Below are 18021 nucleotides of genomic sequence, written 5' to 3' on the forward strand. Positions count from 1 at the left end.
TGTAACATCTCCAAATGTCCTTAAGTTTTAGTGGAAAAGAGAGGGAAAAAATTAATAAAGCATAAACCTGTAGACAACATTCATTCGATTGCATTCAGTGGCAAAAAAGAAGAAGGGCTGGAAAAGTGTGTGTGTGGGGGGGTAAACATTTAAAATTTTCATATGAAAAACTAAATCAAAACAAAATTTCTGAAGTGAATCAAAACAAAAAACTCAATTCAATTTGAAAATTTCTCACAAAAGATTTAAAATTAAAAGTTTGTTTGAATTTTTTCCCCCCCACATGGGAAGAACAGGGGTTTCTACCAGTTCTAGCTCAGTCCCCTTCCATCCAAGGGCTGGTTACCTCTTCATCAGCATCATGCCCCTGCAAAGGACAATTTCAAGTTATGGCAGCACGATTTGTTATTAAAAAATAAAATAATCAAAAGAAAAATATCCAGAAGGTCCTACAATCCTATGACAGACTGCCTTAGCAGTAGGCTTGGTAGAATTTGATTTTCATTTTTTTTTTTTATATATAATTTTGACTGATAGTGTTTATTTTTAAGTATGTTTTTATGTTTGTTTATTTAAATGTTCACAGTTGCACAAATACAGTAAAAGCTGTGTTATCCAGCATGTTGGGGGAAATAAGGGATGCCAGTTAGTCAAAAATTCCAGTTAACTAAGAGTTATACTTACCAATGGAATACCAATTTTCAAAGAATTAGAATACAATAAAATGAATAAAGTATAAAATAGTATACAGGTACTCACCAATCCAGTAGTAGTATACAGGTAAAGTTTTCTATACAGTAGGTTATCGTATGACACCAGATATCACTATGGGCAGCGCAAGGCGTACACCTAGATCACTAAAAATACACAACACTAAAACTCTACTGAACATAATTTAATCTTTCTTTGGTGATTCAGAAGGCACTTCAGGATCTTTCAGTGCCTCTGGATCATCAACATCAATTATCATTGTAAAGGTAGAAGGTGTAGGAGATTGGATTGAATCTGTAATTACCCTATGACACACCCTGGAAGCTGCTCTTTTGAATAAATCCCTGATGTCCGCTTGCTTACTTGTCTTCTGCCACTTTTGCATAAAAGCAGAGTGCAGAATGGGCAACTGCATAACCTCCTGGGTAGTATACTAGTTACTAGATTGAAGATTTGTATTGGGGAGTATCAGAAATGCCGGTTGCTGGTTAATAGAGATTTCTGGTTGTGTGACAAAGTTTCTCCTCTACCTTGGCAGATTTGTTTGCCTCACGGATTCACCATGTGGGTCAGGAAACAGCCCAGAGACCTTCCCCTCTGGTAGAAGCCACAGTCCAGGTCAATTCCTCCTGTGTCTGATCAGGAGTTGGGAGGTTTGGGGGAGAATCCCGGCCCACCCTCTACTGTGGGTTCCAGCCCAAGGTCCTGTGGACTGCAGCTGTCTAGAGTGCCTCCTGGTACAGCTAAGCAACAGCTACAACTCCCTGGGCTACTTCCCCATGGCCTCCTCCCAACACATTCTTTATCCTCACCATAGGACCTTTCTCCTGGTGTTTGATGATGCTTGTACTCCTCAGTCTTCCAGCAGTATGTCTTCTCACTCTCAGCTCCTCATGCTTCTTACTTCCAGCTCCTTACATGCATGCTACAAACTGAAGTGAGGTCCTTTTTAAACTCAGGTGCCCTGATTAGCTAGCCTGTCCTAGTTGATTCTAGCAGTTTCTTAATTGGCTCCAGGTGTCTTAATTATCCTGCCTGTCTTCATTGGTTCTAGCAGGTTCCTGATTACTCTAGTGCAGCCCTTGCTCTGGTCACTCAGGGAACAGAAAACTACTCATACAGTGACCAGTATATTTGCCCTCTACCAGGCTCCTGTACCCCACTGGTCTGGGTCTGTCACAATTGATAAAGTGCCAGTTAACAGAGCTTTTCCTGTATATGGCTTTTAAGCATTTTTTTTTCAATGTGTATTGATTTAAATTTTCACAAGTGCAGAAAATTAGGGGGGGAGGGTCAGACAGTGGGAGGGGTCAGACAATTATTTAATGACAGTACATCTTGAAAAAATTAAAGCTTTTTTCAACACCATATGTCAAAATGTACAAGTAAATAACCTTAAGTCAAACTCTAAGAAGTTCTCAAGCAGCATTTTTCTCACTTTGCCTATCTGTGCATTTTGATTATTATCAGTGGAAATATTTTTTGTGGGTTTGTGTGTGTGCGTGCGATAAAATCAATGTTGAACAACTGTTACTGATTTAAAAATCTCCTCTTTCCAAGCCTACTTATCAGCTATGGGCACATTCACTTTCAAATAAATATCTAGTTTTGGCTTTTGTTATCCACTGTTGTCAACTAGTGTGTCATATTCTTCATCATAGATCTCCTCCTCCTCCTCCTCCTAAATTCCAGCTTAGGTTTGGGGCACCAGAAGTATGTTGTAACTGGGCGGTGTAGATTACACTGCTGCTGCCCTTAGTGAACCTGTTTTGTGAATAAATGACTTCAGTCTCCCAGGGCTGCCAATTCCATACCTTTTAATAGCACTCAATTTAAAAATGCCATGTATGGGATGCAACTGTAAAGTATACTGCATTATCTATCTAGCTACCCACTTTTTATATGGCCATTTCCTCACTCTATATGTGGGAAACTTTCTCTTTAAAATTATTATTACTAGAATACACAATAGATCATGACTGCCAGTTTCCAAGGAATTTCTGTGGTCCAGCAGGATGTACTGTTGTTTATATAAGTTAAAAATAAAAGTTGGAAGAAAGCAGGAAAGTGCTTTCCAGCTAATTATCCCTTTGTGAGCAGTCCAAAAAATGAGTGTGTCAGCTGGGGCAGAAAATTCACTTGGTACATCGTTAAACCTGTTTCAGAGTAGTAGCCGTGTTAGTCTGTATCAGCAAAAACAATGCAGAGTCCTTGTGGCACCTTAGAGACTAACAAATTTATTTGGGCATAAGCTTTCATGGGTAGAGTCCACTTCATCAGATGCATGAAGTGAAAAATACAGGAGCAGATATAAATACATGAAAGGATGGGGGTTGCTTTACCAAGTGTGAGGTCAGTCTAACGAGATAAATCAATTAACAGCAGGATACCAAGGGAGGAAAAATAACTTTTGAAGTGGTAAGAGAGTGGCCCATTACAGACAGTTGACAAGAAGGTGTGAGTAACAGTAGGGAGAAATTAGTAATGGGGAAATTAAGTTTAGGTTTTGTAATGACCCAACCACTCCCAGTCTTTATTCAGACCTAATATGATGGTATCCAGTTTGCAAATTAATTCCAGTTCTGCAGCTTCATGTTGGAGTCTGTTTTTGAAGTTTTTTTTGTTGAAGAATTGCCACTTTTAGGTCTGTTATTGAGTGTTTAGGTCTGTTATTGAGTGACCAGAGAGATTGAAGTGTTCTCCTACTGTTTTTTGAATGTTAGGATTCCTGATGTCAGATTTATGTCCATTTATTCTTTTACGTAGAGACTGTCCGGTTTGGCCAATGTACATGGCAGAGGGGCATTGCTGGCACATGATGGCATATATCACATTGGTAGGTGTGTAAGCCTGTGTTTCTGCATCTTTGCAGCATTACTCCCTAAAGAGGGATGAGGGTCACCTCATTATCCTGGCAATAAAAAGAACTTGTGATAAGAAGCATGGGAAGGGATTAATGCAGATAAATTAAGAAAACATCAGCACCCTTTAAAAAGCTGCTGAGAAAAACAAAAACAAAAAACAAGGCTGCTATCCAGCCCTCAGCTGCAGAATTTACAGGAATGACTGATGCTAAATGTGAAAATCAGGTTAGTAAGAAACCCAGGAGAGTGATGAAGCCCTGAGCTTCACCCTCACAGCTGCTGCTGCTGGCAGTGAACTCAGCACTGAAGACCAACCTTCTTCACTGTGTGAGGAGAGGGGAGGAGATTATTTCTGGTGGTTTGGAAGCCTTTGAAATATACATATTTTAATTGTCATCATGGGAGGGCTTTTTTGGCAAACTACTGATAGAGTTGCTTTTAAAAGGGGTTCAGTCTTTCCTGAGCCCCTTTGGAGGTCTAAAGTTTTGAGCTGATAAACATCTTCCCTTTATGTGGTAAGTATCACAAGCTGTTTTCTGCATTACCAAAGAAAGCTACAAAATTACATTTCACTCTGTGGCAGGTTTTGCATTTAAATATACTGTTAGTCTGCAATTTTCACTCTGAAGTTTTGGTAATATATAGATTTTTCTCTAAAATCTCTTCTATATATATCTCTCAGTATAAACTTTTTCTCTCTGCCCCCTTATTTATATCATTATATATAACCAATGTGTGTATAGATATTTAAGTTTAACTTTTTAATTCTGAATTTCCTGAGTATGCAATGCTTGTTTTTAAGATAATTACAACGTTCTTGTAATGTTTTAGACTCTTAAATTACTGATACATTTGCACAACCCTAATGCTGATTAATGTTTTACTTTTTTTTGTCCACAACTATAGTAAAGGGGAAGGATGGTCCAGTGGCTAGGGCACTAGCTTAAGATGTAGGAGACCCTGCTTCAATTCCCTTCTCTGTCGTGGACCTCCTTTGCGACCTTGGGCAAGTCACTTAGCCCCTCTGTGTCTCACATTCCCATCTGTAAATCTGGGGTGATAACACTTCCTCATAGGGGTGTTGTGGAGATAAATACATTCAAAATGGTGACATGCTTTGAGCTTTATAGATAAGAAGTGCTATATAAGAAATAGGCATTATTATTAACACTCCATAAGGTATCCACTTCTTTCTTCATCAGATACCGATAAGTCATATGTACCCCCTAAGTCATACTCACACTCTTAACACAAAAATCAACCTCTGTGATGGTAAGGTGGAATGATGTTACATGTATACGGACTGTATGAAAGTCAGATGTGCCAGTTTCTTGATATAAAAATGTATGAGGTTGAAACTAAGATTTTGTGTCAGAGCACAAGTTCGCTAAAATTGGGGTACAAATGACTTTTCAGTATCTGCTAGAGCTGGAAGTGAAAGAGTTATTGATGATGTTGAAGGGTATGAGAAAGTGGCAATGAATACCAGAGGGTTTTCCCTTCATATCTTATTTCAATATTCTGAAAATTTTTGGTGAGTCTGACGTGTCCTGCTGCAATCTTAACTATGATGAAAGTTTCTGCTTGTGTTAATGTATATAAATCTATACATATACACACTGTACTTTTTGTGTATTAAAAGATGCTGGTTTGCAAATGAAGGTATTCCATCCTTTGAAAATCTAATATCCCCAAGATAATTTCATTCTTATTCTGACCTGGATATTATACAAAACTTATACAAGCATTTATTATTTTTTAATATTTTACTTCTACAAATCAACTTAACATACAGATTATGAAGAATTCCCTCGGTTTGTCTTATTTATAATCACGTCTTTTTTCTATTTATGCTTTCAAGTGAAGATATTGAGGCATGGTAGTAATTTATATTTGAGAAATTATTGCACTAGAACAGTGGTGGGCAACCTGCGGTTTTAATCACGGTCAGCAGCAAGTTCAGGAAAATAGAATTTAATTAAGGCTGTCAAGCGATTAAAAAAATTAATAATGATTAATCATGCAATTAATCACAGTTAAACAATAACAGAATACCATTTATTTAAATATTTTTGGATGTTTTCTACATTTTCAAATATATTAATTTCAATTACAACACAGAATATAAAGTGTACAACTCTCACTTTATATTTATTTTTTATTACACGTATTTGCACTGTAACAAAACCCAAAAGAAATAGTATTTTTCAATTCACCTAATACAAGTACTGTAGTGCAATCTCTTTATCATGAAAGTCGAACTTACAAATGTTGAATTATGTAACAAAAACTGCAATCAAAAATAAAACAATGTAAATTTTAGAGCCTGCAAGTCTACTTAGTCCTACTTCTTGTTCAGCCAATCGCTCAGACAAACAAGTTTGTTTACATTTGCAGGAGATAATGCTCCCCTGATTCTTCTTTACAGTGTCACCAGAAATTTCAAACAGGTGTTCTCATAGTATTGTTGTAATATCGCAAGATATTTATGTGCCAGATGCAATAAAGATTCATATGTCCCTTCATGTTTCAACCAACATTCCAGGGGACATGCATCCATGCTGATGATGGGTTCTGCTCAATAACGATCCAAAGTAGTGTGGGCTGATGCATGTTCATTTTCATTATCTGAGTCAGATGCCACCAACAGAAGGTTGATTTTCTTTTTTGGTGGTTCGGGTTCTGTAGTTTCTGCATCGGAGTGTTGCTCTTTTAAGACTTCTGAAAGCAATCCCCACACCCCATCCCGATCAGATTTTGGAAGGCACTTCAGATTCTTAAACCTTGGGTCGAGTGCTGTAGCTATCTTTAGAAATCTCACATTGGTACTTTCTTCATGTTTTATCAAATCTGCAGCGAAAGTGTTCTTAAAACGAACAACATGCTGGGTCATCATCCGAGACTACTATAACATGAAATATATGGCAGAATGGAGGCAAAACAGAGCAGGGGACGTACAATTCTGAGTGAATTTGTAGGCTCTGAAGTTTGACATTGTTTTCTTTTTGAGGGCAGTTAAGTTACAAAAAAAATCTACATTTGTAAGTTTCAGTTTCAGGACAAAGAGACTGCACTACAGTATTTGTATGAGATGAATTGAAAAATACTGTTTCTTTTGTTTATCATTTTTACAGTGCAAATATTTATAATAAAAAATAATATACACTTTGATTTCAATTACAACACAGAATACAATATATATGAAAATGTAGAAAAACATCCAAAATATTTAATAAATTTCAATTGGTATTCTATTGCTTAACAGTGCAATTAAAACTGTGATTAATCTTTTTAATCACGATAAATTTTTTTGCATTAATCGCGTGAGTTAACTGTGATTAATCGACAGCCCTAAATTTAATACAATGAAACCAGCCTTGGATTTGTAAAATGTCTCACAAATCGCAAGATTGAAAGAAGTTATATCTAGCTTGCCTCCTATCCTAAAGCCTTTTCTTCTTATAAATGCAATCGGACAGTATTTGGATGTGCTGTGAAAATTTATATTGTCTGTCAAGCAGTAGATTCTGTCTGCTTTCCAAATGATTAGTATTCCATTTGCTATATTTTTCTACAGCCAAACATAGTTTTCAAGCCACTTACAGTGTGTAATTGGACTACATTTTCTTCAGGTGTTACTTGCGACTGTTCTGATTATTTAAAGAAAGATGATAAAGTCAGAAAACAAAGTGTGGAATCTAACTATGCTGGACAGTGTAGTTTTGATTGACCTTCATAGAAATTGGCTTTGTCACACAGATTCCAGAGTTTCCAAGCCTGAATTCATCTCTAGGATACTGATGCAGAGCCCTGCAATGGGACTAAGAAGGGAGGCAATGTGATTCCTCTTCCCTGGGGGTTCAAAGAGCTGGTTAGTCCCCCAATACAGTTTAGGGAAGCCCTTAGCATTGGCTTAACTTGAACCCAGCTGACCATGGTCCGTATGGGTCTTCTGGCAGCTAGGAAATAGCTGTCAATAAAACTGTCTCTGCCACACATCCACCCACCCCCAAAATGCCCTAATAAGTCCCCAGCATAGGGAGTGTACGTAACAGGGATGGGGGCATGCAGAGCTTGCTGAACCAACTCTCCGACTGTCAGAGAGGCTCCGTGAACTGAGCATATTCTTTGAGGGTCGTTACAGATGTTTTGCTTAGAGGTGTGGCCACAGGAGCAACTGTTCATTCTGTCATTGCCTCAGCCTGTTGGCCATTTGTCAGGGCTCCTTCTGCTTGTACTGCCCTGCTCCTCATCTTGAGGCTGCCTGCTGGGCCCCATTCTCCAATGGGCAGGAAGGACGAGGATTTGTGTTAGGGCTGTTAAGTGTGCGGCAGTTGCAGGTATAGATCAGAGTGGAGTTTTTTGGGTGTGCATACACCCATAATGCAACTTCCCTTTACAGATCAGTTTATTCTATGGACTCAGTTCTGATTTTAAAGATGCAGGTCACACATCACTGACAGTAGGGCCAGCCTTATGCGGCTTGTCCCATTCCTTCCACTACCCTCCACTGGAGTGGAGGAACTTGAAGGGTGCAGACTGACGTTCGATTCCAGTGCTTGTGGAAAGAAGGTGGGGGATGCAGATCGTCCAGGCAAGGAATCTGCACCAATTGCATTTCCCAGCACTCCAGGAGCTCCCTGCATCACAAGGCAGAGAGCTTTTCTGTTAGGGATGGTGGTTCCAAAACAAAGCAGATTCACTGGGTAATATTCCCTGTGAGAGTGGCTGCAACTGGTGATGATGTAGCTTTTAGTCTGCGGTAGTTGCTGCAAAGTGGTTCATAACCAATCTATGATCTGGGCAGAGGATTCCGTCTCCCATATGCTTCCTCTAGAGGGTAGTCCATTTACTCCCAACTGTGCAGTGGGTCCAGGATTTGGACATATATGCAGATTGTCATAGTAAGAGTAGCCACAGCCCTTACAAAGCAGACATTGATTAATACAGGAATAAGCTACAAACAAAACAAGTTGGCTTCCATCTGTTGTGGGACCAGAGACCGCACCCTTGCTGGAACTTTCAGTATAGCACAGAGACATCTAGTGGCCAAATAACATACCTACAAGTAAATATCATGACACAGAAGTTAGTACTTCCATAGACAAGTCACTCAGCAACAAGTTGTTATGGACTCACAGGACTCATACTCTCTCTCGGCTCCGAACGGTCCCTGGGAGGAACCCCCTTCAGTGTGACAGTCCTTTTCAGGAGTCCACTCTCTCTCAGGGGTTAAGCTGTAGGCTCCACCGCCTCCTGGGACCGGCACCTCTCTGAGCCTTCAGCACACCTGTCTCTCGTCATGGGCCCCCTCAAGGAGTCCACTCGCTCTGGATCCCCGGGGCCTCCACATCCAGAGGGAATAATGCAACCCCGATCTCTAAACTGCAGTGACTCTCAGTCAGCGTAAAACAGAAGGGTTTATTGAGTGTCTGTAAAAAGCATAAGAGGCTCTCGGGGCTCTCAGGTCTAACATCCCTCAGCAAAGTACATCTAGGTCTCATGTCACAATGGCATGCAGAGAGCCATTTCATTGTACAGCTACCACTCTAAATCCTTATTCTCATTTAGCTGTTTTTTATTTGTTTAAATATTATTTTAATAGCTATACACAAGGGGCACATAAAAACATTCATAAAACATGAACTCTTAGGAGTTTCTTTATATTAAACCTGAAATGCAGAGAAATATGTAGTTGGAAGGAACAGTGGTAGCATTTTAAGCTGCCTTTCATCATTGCAGAGAGCCTGATGTGCAATAATAGTCATTATTATTTGTAGTGATCTTTAGTATTGCAGTGGTATTCCATTACATTATAAGGCAATGTCCAAATCTTGGCAGGCCAAAGGTTCTCTCTAGGGCCAAAGGGCTCTTTAGGGTTTGCTCTCTAGTAAAAGCACAGCAATTACTGATTCCATATGAGGAAAGATTAACAAGACTGGGACTTTTCAGCTTGGAAAAGAGACGGCTCAGGGGAGATATGATTGAGGTCTATAAAATCATGACTGATTTAGAGAAAGTAGATAAGGAAGTGTTGTTTACTATTTCCAATAACACACGAACTAGGGGTCACCAAATGAAGTTAATAGGCAGCAAGTTTAAAACAAATAAAAGGAAGAATTTCTTCACACAACGCACAGTCAACCTGTGGAACTCCTTGCCAGAGGATGTTGTGAAGGCCAAGACCATAACAGGGTTCAAAAAAGAACTAGATAAATTCATGGAGGATAGGGCCAGCAATGGCTATTAGCCAGGATGGGCAGGAATGGTGTCCCTAGGCTCTGTTTGCCAGAAGCTGGGAATGAGCGAGAGGGGATGGATCACTTGATGATTACCTGTTCTGTTCATACCCTCTGGGGCACCTGGCATTGGCCACTGCTGGAAGACAGGATACTGGGCTAGATGGACCTTTGGTCTGACCCAGTGGGGCCGTTCTTATGTTCTTATGCTTTGTGTTGCATAGGAACCTGATTAAGCGCCTGATTGAAAGTGTACCCCTTTAAATTTAAATATATCAACACAGCCTAGCTCCAGTGTGTTTAAATGGAAATGAAAAAGAGTCTAAATGAAATACATGTGAAGTCTGTTTTTCCAAATGACTTGGGGGATGTCTGATACCTTTGGGCATTGGGATTAAGGGAAATGCTATTTTTAGCTGTAGTTTCACAGTGAAATTTCAATCAGTCACTGACCATGATGACAGATTGTGGAGGGAGTTGACGTTCTGTACACAGCTGAAGTTGAAATGTTTGATACTCACTCAAATAACCCAAAATCCTGATGATCTGAATCAGCGGTGTGTCCCCATGCTCATTCGGGTAATTAGGATTTTCAGTTCCCGAAGGTGGGGGGGAGAGAGACAGGGAGTAGTTGCAGGAGACAGGAACCTACTTAGTACTCCTTGAGTGAGGGGAGCTGGGAGGAAGATGGGGGCAGTAGATGCCCAGGGAAGCAGGATATGACAGCCCCCAGTGCCTGTCTTGTCCCTGCTTCCTCCTGTCTGTGCCCAGCTCCTGCTCCCAGCTGGGGCCTCTTGTGCAAGTTTGGCCCCATGACTCATCTCTGACTCTGACTCTGGGTCTACCCTGTGCTCCTGGGAGCTCCGACCCCCATGCTCCCCTGCTTGGCCCTGGCTGCCATGTGCCTGTGCTGAGCCATCTCTGAGCGCCCCCGGTCTCCTCCACCAGGGCCTGGAACTTGCCGGCTCAGAGGATGCTCTGGAGCTGGGGAGGGAAAGGGGCCAAAGCCATGAACGACGGTCTTTTGTTTGGCCCACTGGGCACCAGCTGTTCCTTCCTGCTCCCCACTGGTGGCTCTGCAAAGGCAGCTCCACAAACTGGCTCAAGCGCTCCCCAGGCTTCCAGCAGCTCTGGCCCTTGCATTCCCCTGACAGGCGGCCCCTTTCCCTCCCAGGCTGCAGAGTGTCCTCCAAACCAGCGGGTGCTGGGCCCGGGCAGGGCACTCATAGGCAGATCAGCACGGGGACGCTGCAGCTGGACTGGGCAGTGGCTGGAGCTGCTGGGAGCCCGCTGCCCAGGGCAGAGCTGGAACCAGGTAGTTGGAGCGTCCTTACAGTAGAGCTCCCAGCAGGGAGCAGAATGGAACAGCTGATGCCCAGTGGGCCAGCGGGAAGGCCCTCATAGGCCAGATCTGGGCCCCAGGCAGGCCACCAATTGAAGAACACTGCAGTATTTCCTAATGACCCTCATCAAGGGTTAGGGCCCCATTGTACTAGGCACTGTCCCTACCCCAGAGAGGTTGTAATCTAGCAGTTAGAAAGTACAGGACAGGTGAATAAACTGGCAAATGGGAGGAGCAGTGAGAGAAGGAAAAACTAACAATAGAGCCAGGGAGAATGGGAGCTGCAGAGTCGACGCTTGAGGCGGGGGCAGCCCAGCGGCCGCCGGGACATGCCGGCCACTTCCAGGAGCTGCACGGAGCCAGGGCAGGCAGGGAGCCTGCCTTAGTCCTGCTGCACCACCAACCGGACTATTACGCCGACCTGAGCTGCCAGGGTCCCCTTTCAACCATGTGTTCCAGTCGAACACCAGATGCCTGGCAACCCTAAGCCAGGCACATTTGCATAACTCAGCGTGGTCTCAGTAACAGCTGGTTGCCAGCCTAATCAGTCCCAGATGGCAATGGTTTGTAGGTTTGTATCTTTTAAAAGTAGGTTTCAAGGAGGAATCTCAGTGAGAATAAGGTGATGGCTTGTGAATGTTGTCAGAACATTCTTGCCCAGCACATGGTGTGGCATGGGAAGGTGCTTCTGTGACAAGCAGATAAATGGATGCTCAAGTGTATCACTGGCAGAGTGAAGGAGAGGGTCAGGGCCATAATAAGAAACTAGACTTGAAAGGTAAGGGGCCGCTGATTCAGTGGAGAAGGGGAAGCCAGTGGAGGGGTACAAAGGGGAAATGATGTCATCAAAATCACCTTGGAAACATTTTAAATAGCTATGAAGCAGGAAGGTTGTAGGCATCAGTGCCACACAGGTGAGATTACAATAATTAATGTCTGATTTTATGGTGTAGTGGGGTGGTCACCCTGCTCTGGTTCAGAAAGGGTTAAATGCTAGCCCCTGGAGAGGGCTGGGAGCCAATCAGGAAAAGGCTGGTAGGAAGCCAATCAGGGCCAGCCTGAGCCCTATAAAAGGGCTACAGCCTTGGAGAGAGATGGATTTGGTGGCTGGATAGCGAAAAGGGTACCTTGGACAGCACAGTGCTGGGGAAAGGCAGGAGAAGGCACTGGGGGAGCTCCAGCCTGGCAAACTCCCAGGCAGAGGCCTTGCTGTCAGGGCCGGAGGAGATATTAGGGCTGTGGGAAGGCAGCCAGGGAAGGAAGAGGCAGCAGGTCCAACGCCCTGGCTGATGATGAGTGGCCACTTCAGACTGCAGTTTGCCCCTGAGGGAAAGGGCTAGATGAAGACTGGCAGTGAATCATTGGGGCGAGGTGGGCTTAGGGGATTGGGGTTCCCCGGGGAGGGAAGACCCCACGTTTGTGGGCACTGCTGAGGGGCAGTACCCAGGAGAAGGGGCACTACAGGCTGGGAGGGACGCAGCGCCTGAATTACAGTGGTGGAGATTGATAATGATAAGATAAAGCAACAGCAGGAGATGCTCCGATGCTGGGATGAGCTAATTCCCGAGGTAACCAGCAGGAGGCGCCACGGCAGTGAGTGTATTCCATATTACACATGGATAAAGAAGAAGACCATGTATCCTTTACGTTTTCCTGTTTCTTTATCTATCGTGCTTTCCCAAATTATAAGTTTCCTTATACTAGTGCATTATATGCAGTCATGTTCCAGGGTCCTTGTGATACTTGATATATGGGATTTTTATTTTATTTTTCCAGAACTAAAGCTTGGAACGTTCATTCATAATATGAAGATGCTGCTGACTTTGTTCCTCTTCCTTATTGGGAGTCAAACTTCAGTAACTCAGACGCCTGGTATTTCAGTATCCTTTGTATTCTGTTGTATTACATGATTTGATTTTTTTTTAATACAATATTTAGTCCCCAATTTCCCCCCCCCCCAAAAAAAATTGAGTTAGGATCTCTATACCTTATGAGACTTTGTATAATAGACTGAAACTGTGTTTGGATAATGGAGATGGACATTAGATTTACATATTTGGTTGATTAGTGCTATCGTAAACCGTGACAGACTTACATAGATTAGGGCCAAATTCAGAGGTGAAAATGCAGATAGCGTATAAATGAAGCGCACACATGGAATTTAGTTATTTTCAAGTGGGTACCTGGGATTGAATTACTCAGCATGTGCAAAAGGAGGATCCAGTCCTGCTCCCTACTCACTTGGGTTCTGTTGGGGTCACTGGGATTCTACATGTAAATTCTGCAGAACTGGGTCCTTGGTGTAAATCCCAGGCACAGCGAGAGCTAAATTGTGGCATTGTAAGTTAGGGCAGAATTTGGCCGTGGAGGGGGCCAGATCAATGTGACTGATAGGGTAGACGTGTTGCACAATTTAGAAAAGTTGTCAATAGGAAAGTTGCTCAGGAGGAAAGTGAGGCCCAACACTGCACATTCTTCCGAGAAAAACTGAGGGCTTTCAACTCCTATTGACTTCAGTGGAGGTTAAGGATGATTAGCAACTTGCTGGAGGCAACCAGCACTTGTGACAGGCAGGTAACTAAGCACAGAGGAATAAAGGCAGAAAGAAAAAGCAACTTTTGCCACTTTGTGGCATACAACACAATGAGACTCTGAAGAGGGTTGCACACTTAGTCCACAGTTGCCATAGGATTCCATATGGGAGAGAAGGCTGTCTGGATCACTGACATACCCTTGACATCTACTGTGTTAAGGTAAAATATGACCGTGCCAGTGAAAAGTACAGGGATGACAGGAGAAGGTGAAATTTCCCCCCATCCAAACTGGAGTAAGCATGTAAAACTGCAGCTCCGCTTCTTTCACCCCAGTACCTTGACTCCTCCATAAGAGGTAGTCATAAGTAGTTGTCTCAGCTCTTCTTATCTACTAGCACTGGGAGTTGGGGCCAAAGGATAAGGATCTGCCTAAATGTGGATTTTGGGCTCCATCCCAGCCCTCTGCAGTACAGTTAGTATGGAGATCCTTTTTGCAGTGCACAATTCCTTGTAATTCCTGAGCCTAAGTGGTTCAGGGGACTTTGCATGGATCCTCCACACTAAGGGTGAACTACACTGTGCCATGTGCTGAACTGAATGTTAGCAAAAATAAACCAGCGTGCATTGTGCCTGTAGTCACCACCCCATAGTCACAAACATGTGAAAGAAGTTAGCACTTAGAGATATTTCTCTAACTGGAAACACTAGATAATGTGTGTCCTATTCAGTAGAAATAAAAAAAAATAATTTAAACCTCAAAAAGGAAGCAAGCATCCAATCCTGAGAAGTGCTGAATAGCTACATCTCCTGGGAAGTCCTAGGGACCAAACAGATGCTGAGCACCTGTAACTTCCTATCTTTGTAATCTTTCATGATAATAAAATAAGCTTAAAATATGAGAGAATTCTTGGGCTTAGAAGGATATTTTTCAGCTTTTGGACATTTTGTTTATGGATAAATTCTTCTGTGAAGCATTGCTTTTATCATCTGAGTATTGTAGAGCTAAAGGTAAGAAATATGTAATAACATTTAATTTTCTGATTTTTTTTTTTTGTTCAGCCCCTACATCTGCAGATATTGTCCTTTTGGTTGACAGCTCTAATAGCCTGGGAAACAAGGCGTTCCCCTCTATGAAGTCTTTTATTAGCAAACTGATCAGTCATCTAACGGCAACTCCTAACCAATATCGTATCGCGCTTGCCCAGTACAGTGATGATTTGCACGTTGAATTTCTGCTAGACGCCTATACAGCAAAGAACCCAATGCTGAATTATGTCAGAAAGAAATTTGTATTCAAGGGTGGTTCAGTAAAAACTGGCAATGCCCTTCGAAAAGTTCATGGGACCTATTTCAAAGGACCAACTAGTGGAAGAGACAAAGAACGAATTCTGGTAGTCTTGACTTCAGGGGCATCAGAGGATGCTGTAGTAGAACCTGCCAACATCTTGAAAAGTGATGGGGTGAAAATCATAGCCATGGGGATTCAGGATGTTTCTCCTCAAGAATTGCAGTCAATGGCTACACCTCAATTTTCTTATAAGTTTCGCACAGTGAGGGATCTCAGTATGTCTTCTCAAATGACCAAGATCATCGAGGATGTTATTCAAACAGATATTAATGGTATAATACCAACAGATATAATTGCAAGTGCTCCTGAGAGAGAAGGTAAGGAATGCAAGGCTATGAAAAAATTGTGATCATATTGGTTGGAAGAAATAATTCAGTGTTAGAAAGAAAGACACCTTGAACATTTTGGGCTAAATTTTCAAAATATTAAATGACATGCATATTTTAAAATAAAGAAGAGAGCAGACATGTACATGACCTGGTACCTGTGTACACAGAGAGGCATGTAATCTTGACATTTTGAAAACCAGTGCCTATCTGTTCATGACTTTATGCATGACTAACTCCGGACTCCACAAAAGTGAATGGAGAGTGGGTGGAGTGAAGCTTTAACTATTCTTGCAGAGTTGGTAATTTTCAAGAGAATAGAGCTCGTGTTGTTGGTTTATGCCCTGAAACAACTAATTAATGGGCATTTTCCTTTGGGCTTCCTCTGACATGGCTGGTATTGACCACTGCTGGAGACAAGATATTGGAGTTAGGTGGCGGCTAATTTGATTCAGTATGGCAATTCCTGTGTTTCTAGATAAATCTGAATGAGGGAAACTATTTTAGAAGACTGTTCCATGGATTGGCCAAGAAATAGACAATTAATATTGTGTTCTTTTCCTCTCTCTTCCCCTTGCAGTTTGTAAGAATGATTCCGTTGCTGATGTTGTGTTCATAGTAGATGAGGGTGTTTCAAAACCAAAATCTGAACATATTAAAAAGTTCCTGCAAGATACAGTCTCCTTTCTTGATGTGAGGAAGAATTGTATAAAGATTGGCCTAGTGACATACAGCAGTGAGCCACATGTGTTATCTTTATTGAGCGAAGAAACAAACAAAACTGCTATTCTGCAGAAAATACAGGGCTTTTCTCCAAGGGAAGGGAAGGCCAACACCGGTGCTGCCATTAATGCTACAAGGAAAAACATCTTCCGTGTAAAATTTGGAAGCAGAAAGGCCCAAGGGATAGAGCAAATAGCCATTCTGATCACCCACAGACCCTCTGAAGATAACGTAAGAAAGGCAGCTCGTGGTCTTCGGAGAGCTGGTGTGACTGTATTCACCATAGGCATTGAAAATGCTGATAACACCCAGTTAACCCAGATAGCATCATATCCTCAACAGCAATATGTTACTAAGCTGACCGCATTTTCTGACCTGCCAGAACAAGCTGGAACTTTACAAAAGAAACTCTTGAATCAAATTCAGGACAAGCTGTATGTCCAGTCTAAAAGAAGAGAACTACTTAAAGCAGGTAAACCTTCCCAGTAATTATATTTCTATCTTTTCTCTAGGTGGAAGATTTTTAAGTAGAGATGGTCCTGAACCGAAACCCCCTGAACTTTTGATCTAGTTCCAAACTTTAGCCTTTGAGGAAGTGCAGGTCCAAAGCTGAATCTGGATCCAAACTGTAGCTCGGACCCATCGTTTTAACATATTGACTGGTTCATGTTATTTTATTGAATTCATGCAAAGATCCTGCATCACGGTCTCCTAGCAGAGCAATTGATGTCTTTATGGAGTCCTCTTGGTGTTAGTGGGACTCTGCATAGGTGTAAAGGAGGGTCCTTCATAACAGAGCCCAATATAGGATTGGTGCCTAAATTATTTTAGGCAGTGGACAGTTTTTATAGTCCAAGCAAACACAGCCTGGACAAGCAAGTCTGATGTCCCCACAGAGCTTTGTCGTTATACTGCTTGAAAAACAGAGGCTGTGTGCTGGGGGGGTTCCCTTCAGCCCCTCCCCACCCTAGAAGAAGATAATTACAGATGCCCCTGAATGGGGTTAGGGAGTTCACTTGGATAAACATGTGGCTTAAGGCTCTTGGACCCAGGAAGAATCCAAGCTAAACCTCAATCTCCTGATACTGTGGGCAGTGCATGAAGCCTGAAAAAGATTCCTGCCGCTCCTCTGTACCATGCATGTTCAAGTCACATCTAACATGGCTACAGTACACTATATCAAAAACAGGAATAGGGAGGTCCACCCTCCTTTGCAGAGTCGGCCTCTGCAGTTGTTGGCCAGAAGAGTAGGTGAACTTGGGGCCCTTAAGGTGGACCCTCCTGCACAGTCTTCCATAAGGATAAGGTTTCTTTGAGGTTACAGCCCATATTCATTTCAAATGTTCCCTCTGAATACCATTTAAATCAGGTCATATAACTAGCTATCTTCCACCCAAAATATTATACCACCAGAAAAGACAGGGAGCACCATTCTCTGGATGTTTACTGAGCCTGAGCATTCTACCTGCAGATGACAGAACCCTTCAGGGAATCTCCTAATCTAGTTGTCTCCTTTGTCAAATGTATGAAAGGGGAAGCAATCTCCTCAGAGATTTTCTAAATGGATTTCAAGTTGCATCAAGCTGTGAGTTGATGGTGACCCCTCCCACACAAGGTGTACAGGTTACATCAGTGGCTTTGCTTCATGGAGTTCCCCTTCTGGAGATCTGTAGAGTGGCAACATGGAGCTCTGTGCAGTTTTACTAGGCATTATGCCTTAGAATGAGTCTCTTCAGCAGATGTATCCTTTCAGATTGCAGGATCACGCTGCCAAACACCTCAGGGTTCCCTGCACCCTCCTCATTGAGTACTGCTTGTGAGCTACCTTGAATTGAATACACATAGGGACCGTCATTTGAAGAAATTCTGGTTACTTACCTTACAGTAACTGGTGTTCTTCAAGATGTGTGGTCCCAATCTGTATTCCACTTCCC

At 42.3% G+C, this 18021-nt stretch overlaps 1 protein-coding gene and 1 long non-coding RNA gene across 2 annotated transcripts in view; one reads left to right on the forward strand and one right to left on the reverse strand.

Annotated features, from left to right (window-relative positions):
- LOC101953884 (collagen alpha-6(VI) chain) overlaps window positions 1-18021 on the forward strand; it is a 298199-nt gene that overhangs the window by 197307 nt on the left and 82871 nt on the right. The window contains exons 1-4 of the mRNA XM_065583599.1: window positions 3918-4090; window positions 12933-13028; window positions 14750-15355; window positions 15945-16559. Of these exons, the coding sequence (XP_065439671.1) occupies window positions 12962-13028; window positions 14750-15355; window positions 15945-16559 (1288 nt within the window). The 5' untranslated portion in view covers window positions 3918-4090; window positions 12933-12961. Of the gene's footprint in view, window positions 4091-12932; window positions 13029-14749; window positions 15356-15944; window positions 16560-18021 lie in introns of the transcript that reaches the window.
- LOC135981380 (uncharacterized) lies at window positions 275-1634 on the reverse strand. Its single transcript, XR_010598372.1, has 3 exons — window positions 1524-1634; window positions 760-857; window positions 275-367 (listed from the first exon to the last, which is right to left on the reverse strand). It is a non-coding gene; the product is annotated as an uncharacterized LOC135981380 (long non-coding RNA).

The sequence above is a fragment of the Chrysemys picta genome, chromosome 2 (assembly GCF_011386835.1).
Source record: "Chrysemys picta bellii isolate R12L10 chromosome 2, ASM1138683v2, whole genome shotgun sequence".
NCBI lineage: Eukaryota > Metazoa > Chordata > Testudines > Emydidae > Chrysemys > Chrysemys picta.